Raw genomic sequence first — 7,489 nt, 5'->3', positions numbered from 1 at the left:
GCTGCTCTGAGGAAGGGGATCCCCACTGGGAATGCTGCTCTGAGGGAAGGGAAAGATGGAAAGCTCCTTATCCCACCTCCCGGTGCCTGTGGAGCAGCAGTGCCGCGGTGATTCCCACAGCCATGATGGCGGAGCAGGCGCTGGAATCTGCTGGGGGGGGAGAGGGGCTCCTTATCCAGGGGGTGATTAACCCCCACCCCCATTCCCCAGCAGGGAATGCCATCCCAAGGGATGCAGGGACCACCCGGACCCCTCACCGCTCAGTGTGTGCAGCCCCAGCGCCGTCACCAAAATCTCCTCTTCTGTCCCCACACCGGCACCCAAAGTGCCCACATTCCCCACATCCGGCGCGCTGGGAAATCGGGGGGAGAGGGCTGAGGAAGAGGAGCTGGGAGCAGAGATCCCAGGGGAAACACTGCCCGGGGCTCAGCTCCTCACCACGTGCCAAGGATGGTGGGAAGCAGCAGCTGCTCCGGTCGATTCCCGCTGAGCATCGGCCCCACGAGGTTGTTCTCCACAAATTCCTGGGAATGAGCAGGAAGGAGCCTGTGGGTGCTCACAGCCCTCAGCACCACGAGCTCACTCGATCCCTGCATCCCCAGGGCTGGGAGGAGCCCAGATCACCCAGCATGGATTCACTGGACACCCTCAGACACCCCAAACCCACCAACATCCTGGGAACAGCCCCCCAGTGCCAGGATGGATCCGGGGGCGTCCCCAGCTGCCGTACCCGTAAGGAGAAGGGCTGGGAGAAATCCACCCGGGCACAGCCACGGGGCCGGCGCAGGGCCTGGAATGCTGCCCGGAGACACGCGGCCATCCCGAGGGGCTGAGGGGGCTGCGGAGAGACGGGATCCAGGGATCGACGGCGGGTTTAGGGGGATGCCACTGCCCAGGGATGCTCCCGCAGATTTGGGGGAACACCACTCCCCAGGGATATTCCCGGAGATTGGGGGGAACACCACTCCCCAGGGATACTCCCAGAGATCTGGGGGAACACCACTCCCCAGGGATACTCCCAGAGTTTTGGGGGAACCCCATTCCCAAGGGAAATCCCAGAGATTTGGGGGAACCCCATTCCCCAGGGATACTCCCAGAGATTTGGGGGAACCCCATTCCCCAGGGATAACACCAGAGATTTGGGGGAACACCACTCCCCAGGGATATTTCCAGGGTTCTGGGGGAACACCACTCCCCAGGGATACTCCCAGAGTTTTGGGGGAACCCCACTCCTGAGGGACACGCCCAGAGTTTTGGGGGAACCCCACTCCTGAGGGACACTCCCAGAGATTTGGAGGAACACCATTCCCCAGGGATAACCCCAGAGTTTTGGGGCAACCCCATTCCCCAGGGATAATCCCACAGATTTGGGGGAACCCCATTGCACAGGGATAATCACACAGATTTGGGGGAACCCCATTCCCCAGGGATAATCCCACAGATTTGGGGGAACACCACTCCCCAGGGACACTCCCAGAGTTTTGGGAGAACCCCACTCCTGAGGGGCACTCCCAGAGATTTGGGGGAACACCACTCCCCAGGGATAACCCCAGAGTTTTGGGGGGAACCCCATTCCACAGGGATAATCCCACAGATTTGGGGGAACACCACCCCCCATGGATATTCCCAGAGTTTTGGGGGAACCCCATTCCCCAGGGATAATCCCACAGATGTGGGGGAACACCACTCCCCAGGGATACTCCCAGAGATTCCGGCGAGCACCGGTGACCCCCCTGGGCCCCCTCTCACCGCTCCATCCCGCCCCGCTCCGCCGGGAGCCACGTCGTAGGCGATTCCCACCGGGACGACGCGCACGTCGGGCACGGCTCCGTCCCGCAGCGCCCGCAGCACCCGGAGCAGCCAGCGCCGGGCGGGATCCCAGAGCCGCAGCGAACCCGGGGGCTCCTCCAGGAAGATGACGAGGGGCTGGCGGCTCCGCAGCACCTCCTGCACGTACTGGGGGGACACTGGGAGTACTGGGAGCTGCCGGCACCTCCCCGAGCGCTCCAGGCCATTTTCCAGCCCCAACCGCACCTACCGCATCCAGGACAGCGCCCGGCAGCCCCTCATCCCGCTCACTCCCTGGCTGCGCCAGGCCCGAAGGCAGGAAAATCCCTCCCAGGCGTTGCAGCAGGGAGCTGGGGGGCAAAGACACCGTGGGCACACACTGCATCCCCCTGCAGCCTCTGGCAACATCCCACCCCGGCTCCTTACCGGAGGCCAGGGCTGATCCGGGCACCCACCGTCACCCTGGGGGCCCCGATGCCCTGCGAGAGGAGGAGGAAGGACAGGAGCGGCCCATCCAGCTGGGATTGCTGGCTGCACAGGAACACCAGCGGCACCTCGGGCTGCAAGGAACGATCCCGGCCTGAATTCCCACCCTTCTGGGCAATGGGAGCGCCCGGCCGGGCTCCGTACCGTCCTGGCAGCCCGCAGCACCATCTCCAGCTGCCCCCGCTGCAGCTGCACGCTCAGGAACAGACGGCTCAGCAGCTTGGGCAGCATCCAGTGGCACAGCCTGCAGGAAAACTGGCAATCAGCAACCCCACGGGCATGGGGCGGCCCCCAACCCCCAAACACTCCCACTCCCCTGCCTCCCCTGCCTCACTTCCCACAACCCAGCCTGCCCCAAAATTCCCGGCGCAGCTCCCACAAAGGCAAATGCCCACTTTTATCACACAGCAAAGGTTGGATGGGATGAGACACCTCCTTTCCCCTGGCAACCACAGCTGCCATCAGTTATCCCTGCATTCCCCCCCAAAAGGATCCCAACATGCCCTTATTCCCTGAGCAATTCCTTCCCTTTAAGGCCTTGGAGGGATCATTTATTCCCCCTGGATCAGACCAGCAAGGAAGCCCCAAATTCCCACTTCTCAGGGACAGGAGGGGGAAGGCAGTGGGGAAGGGAAGGCTCCCTCTGCTTCCCACCCTCCTGGTGGGGTTGGATTTTCCCACTCCAGCTCCTCGGAAGGAATTGCCAGAATGGCCCCAGGAGCTGTGGGGGACCCCGAGGGCAGCTGGCCAAAGAATCCACGGACAGCTCCCAAGGGATCCCAAAATATTACTCAAAGGATCCCACAAGATCCCACCAAGGAGCCCAGAAAACCCCCAAGTCAGCCATGTGCATCCTCCCAGAAGCCCAGAGGACCTCCCAAAGGATCTGGATCCATCCCCCACAGAATCCCAGAAGATTTCCCCAAAGGATCCCTGACCTCAGCAGGAGAGGGGACAGCGGTGCCTGGATTTCCCCCAGGATCCCACAGATCTCCTCCTTCCAGTGCCCCCGGGATCCCTCATCCCCTCCGCATCCATGGGCCCGGCTGGTGGCAACATCCTGCACCCTGGGGGGGAAGGGCAGCGGGGAGCACCCTGGGATCCCTGGGGAGGGATCCAGGGAGCCTCGGGGGCATTCCCGGCATCCCACTGACCCAGGAGCCAAGGACCAAACAGGATCCCCCAGGAATGGGGGCCTGCCCCTCCCAGGCTGAGGGTGATCCCGGGATCCCCCCAGTGCTCCCACCCACCTCCTGCTGCTGCAGATCTTCCCTGGGAGCTCCCTGGTGGTCTCTGATGGAATTTCCCATTCCCAGGCGGCCAGGAATCCACAGACCCTCCGGACCAGCCACCCCCGGGACCTGGAGGGGACACACAGGGAGAACTTGGCAGGGGGGGCTTCTCCAGGAGGATCACCCCCCCAAAATGCCTCTTTCTCAGGATTTGGATTTATCCCCGTTTTACAGTTAGGAATTTGGAGGTGATGCTCCAGGCCGCCCAGCAGGAAGGAAACCTGGCATTCAGGCCATCCCAAATCACAGATTTTTCCCAATCCTCCCCAAATCCACAGAGAGCGGGGTGGGACGCAGCTTTGGGATGTCCCAGAGCGTGCAGGAAGGGACAGAGTGGGACGGGGGAACTGCATTCCCTGGGATCCCAAGGGATTCGTCTAAGGGTTTCAAAGTTGGAGCTGGGAATATTTGGAGCTGAATGGAGGATAATGATCTCATGTGGGATAAAAAACAGCACACAATGGTTAATCCAGGGATTCTTCCCAAAGGGGAGAGGAGCCAAAGGGATCCGGCACCTCCAGAATGAAAAATTTCCAGAAATGGCTCCGGAGCAGCTCCTGGCCAGAGTAGAGCAGGGATACCCAGAATTTTATTTTCCTGGGAGTTTTCCTCCCTCCAGGGGAGGAGGAAGAGCAGGAAGGGTTAGGAAGTGGCTCTTTTCCCTTTTCCCAGGCAGCCAGGCTCACTCCAAGCGATGCCGGCTGGAGCCAGCGAGAAGAACAATCCCCCAACTCCACCTTCTTCCCATCAAGGCTCCAAGTTTGGCTTCAAGAAAACAACGCATGACCCCAAATCCTCCAGTCCATGGCTGGACCACAGCCCAAGACCTCACAGATGCCACTTCCAGCCTCCCAAAATACGATTCATGAGCTCGGTTTGGGATAATTTGGGAGCGGGGAGGATGGAGAGGGATTCCCATGTGGATTTGGGGGAAATCTGGGGAAAAGGGCAGTTTCCCAGGGGTTTTCCAGCACGCAGCTGATCCAGCCTCACCGTGTGTCCCTCTCCGTCACACGGCTGACGTCACGGAATCCAAGAGCGGAGAGATCCTCGGCATAGAATCCATCCTGGGAGGAAAAGCGGGATCACATCACTGGCAATGGGGATCCTCAGCACGGGGAGCCTGTCACCACCATCCCCCGATCCCAAACTCTCTCACCCAGCTCCTGGGGGTGCAGCTCTGGCAGCAGCGCCCCGAAACCGGCCGGTGGTATTTTCCCAGGAACGGGATGGAAACTTCCAGGTTTTGGTCTGAATTGCTGATCCAGGTTTTCATCTGAGGAGGGAAAGAGAAACGGGAAGGGGGAGGAAGGGACAAACCCTGGGAATGTCAAATGTGGGTGGATACACCCCAAAACAGGCTCATGATGTGAGGTATCCTGATATTGGGCAGCAAGAGAGGAATTTTAGCTGGGATAAACTGGTGTCACACCTTGGAGATGTGTGGGACACGGATCAACCCACATCCCGTGTGATCAGTCTGGATCTGGGGGGATCAGCAACCGGGGCTGTGGGGCAGTGGGTTCTCCAACCCTCAGAGACACGTTGGGTACCCAGATCCAATGGGATTAACGCAGGTCCAGTTGGATCGGTTGGAAATATGGGCATGAGGGGGGGCAGTGAGATCCTGGGGACCCCAGAGCCCTCGTCAGCCCCCTCCACCCCCACATCTGGAGCCATGGGGTGCCTTGGAACACCAGCATCCCAACCACCAGCCCCCCAAATCGGCATCACCCCCTCCCTTTCTCAGGGGTGCAGGTGAGGAATTTTATTCCCTAAAAAAGGAGGAAAAAAGAAGCAATTTGGGTTTAAAATGTCGCCGGGGGGGCAAAGAGGGCAGGAAAAGAGGTTGCGGGGGGGGACCCTGGTGGGGTTGGGGACCCCCAGGATGGGAGGGATTCAAGGCGGGAAGGGGCTGGTGGCAATGGGGGGTCCCCGGGGTGTCAGGTACCTTGGGGGGGTGTCACAGGTGGGGGGACACTCCCAAACCGGAGAGAAGAGGTGCTGGGGCTTGAGGGTCCTGGGAAAAATCCTGGAGACAGAAAGGGGTGGAAAATGGGAATTTGGTAGGTTTGGGGCACAGGGAGCAGTCTCTGGGAGAGGGACCCCCCGTGTGCCCCACAGGGAACTGGAGAGGGGGGTAACACAGCCACACCCCCCACAGGGATTTGGGGGTAGTAACACCCCCCATCCCACAGGGATTTGGGGTGGGGCAGCACACCCCACATCCCCTATAGGGCTGGGGGGTAACACACCCCACACGTGCCCCCCACCCCACAGCCCCTACAGGGCCCGAGATGGGGGGGCAGCACCCCCCGCACGGGCCCCACAGCCCCCAGAGACCCTCTGGGGGGAACACACCCCACCCGGGCCCCGCTGCCCCACAGCCCGGGGGGATGTGCCCCAGCGCCCCTCTGCAGCTCTGGGCGGCCCTGGAGCCCCCCCGGCCCGGGGGTCTCGGCCCCACAGGCCCTGCACGGCTCGGGGGCTCACACGCCCCACACCCCCGGACCCCCGGGGGTCCCCCGGCCCCGCTCACCGCCGGCCCCGCCGCTCCGGGCCCCACAGGCCCCGCTCCGCCCCCGGGGAGCGCCACCGGAACCGGCCCCGCCGGAACCGGGACCGCCGGGACAGCCCCGGCCCGGGCTGGGACCCCCGCGACCCCCGGGACCCCCGGGACAGCCCCGGCCCGGGCTGTGATCCCCGGGACCCCCGGGACCGCCCCGGCCCCGGCACGGAGCTCAGCCCCCCAGAGGTACCGGCAGGTCCCCATCGCCCCCGTCCCTGGTCCCCAAGCCCAGCCCGGTCCCAGCACCCCCGGGCACAGCAATCCCAGCCCCGCCGGGGGGGCCCTGGCGCGCCCCAGCCCCATCAGCCCCCCAGCCCCGCTCCCCAGCCCAAGGCCCCCCAACCCCAGGGCCAGCAGCCCCAGCCCAGCTCTGTCCCCCCACAGCTCCAAACCCCACCAGCACCCGCAGCACCCCAAGGGGCTCAATCGCCCTGAAAACACCCAAAACCGCCCCAGTTCAGCTGCTCCGGGGCTGGGACCTCGCACCTGTGGGAACGCACCTGGGGCAGCATCCGGGAGCTGGGATAAGGGAGGGGATAGAAAGGGCTGGGAAAAGTGGAAAAACAAGCAAAGGCGAGGAAAATAGGGTAAGGAAGGGAGGATAGGAAAAGACAAGGGAAAAGGGGGGAAATTAAAAAAAAGTTTGAAGGGGAAGAAGGAAAGGTAAGGAAAAAAGGAGAAAAGATGAGAAAAAAGCAGAATAAAAGGGGAAAGGCGAGAAAAAAGCAGAATAAAAGGGAAAAGGCGAGACAAAAGCAGAATAAAAGGGAAAAGGCAAGAAAAAAGAAAGAAACTGAAGGAAGAAGGGGAAAAGGTCAAGAAAACAAGACAAGAAAAATGGGGAAAGGAAAAGGGGGAAAAGAGGCAAAATAGGGGGAAAATGAGAAGTATTGGACAATTAGAAGGAAAAGGGGGGGGGAAAGAAAAGACAAGGAGAAAGCAAAAGAAAATGCCAGCCTGTGGTGGTTTGACCTGGGCTGGAGACCAAGTGCCCCCCAAACTGCTCCATCCCTCCCCTCACCTGGACAGAGCAGAGGAAATACAAGAAAAGGCTCCTGGGGTGGGATAAAGATGGGAGGGGTCACTCACTCCCCCATTACTGTCACAGGCAGAACAGACCCGACTTGGGGAAATTAATTGAATTTGTTAGCAATCAAATCAGAGCAGGGGAATGAGAGGTCAAACAAATCCTAGAAACACCTTCCCCCACCTCTCCCTCCTTCCCAGGCTCAACTCTATTCCCAGTTCTCTCCCTGCTGCCCTCCATTGGCACAGGGAGATGGGAATGGGGGTCACGGTCAGTCCACGCCACGCTCCGGGCTCTGTTCCTGCCCCTGGGCACCTGCAACCCCCT

The 7,489-nt window shown here is 61.4% G+C and overlaps 1 protein-coding gene across 1 annotated transcript; it reads right to left on the bottom strand.

Annotated features, from left to right (window-relative positions):
* Positions 1-61: 61 nt before the first annotated feature.
* Positions 62-6,146, bottom strand: LOC113962503 (glycerol-3-phosphate acyltransferase 2, mitochondrial-like). Its single transcript, XM_027673255.1, has 14 exons — positions 6,106-6,146; positions 5,518-5,586; positions 4,726-4,842; positions 4,560-4,633; positions 3,525-3,635; positions 3,213-3,341; positions 2,419-2,518; positions 2,215-2,348; positions 2,039-2,138; positions 1,750-1,956; positions 731-838; positions 439-524; positions 258-352; positions 62-147 (listed from the first exon to the last, which is right to left on the bottom strand). Exons 3-14 carry the CDS (start codon positions 4,840-4,842, stop codon positions 68-70), a joined length of 1,341 nt encoding a protein of 446 aa, XP_027529056.1. The 5' UTR covers positions 5,518-5,586; positions 6,106-6,146; the 3' UTR covers positions 62-67.
* Positions 6,147-7,489: the final 1,343 nt, after the last annotated feature.

Source organism: Neopelma chrysocephalum, unplaced genomic scaffold (genome assembly GCF_003984885.1).
Source record: "Neopelma chrysocephalum unplaced genomic scaffold, ASM398488v2 Primary Assembly neopelma1_181897, whole genome shotgun sequence".
Lineage (NCBI taxonomy): Eukaryota > Metazoa > Chordata > Aves > Passeriformes > Pipridae > Neopelma > Neopelma chrysocephalum.
Note: the sequence above shows the minus strand (reverse complement) of the source record. Positions and strands in the feature narration are given on the sequence as shown.

Coding starts and splice junctions, on each gene's coding strand:
- LOC113962503 (XM_027673255.1), bottom strand. CDS start 4,842: ATGAAAACCTGGATCAGCAATTCAGACCAAAACCTGGAAGTTTCCATC. Junction 4,634..4,725: donor GCTGCACCCCCAGGAGCTGG/GTGAGAGAGTTT, acceptor TTTTCCTCCCAG/GATGGATTCTATGCCGAGGA. Junction 3,342..3,524: donor AAGATCTGCAGCAGCAGGAG/GTGGGTGGGAGC, acceptor CTTCCCCCCCAG/GGTGCAGGATGTTGCCACCA.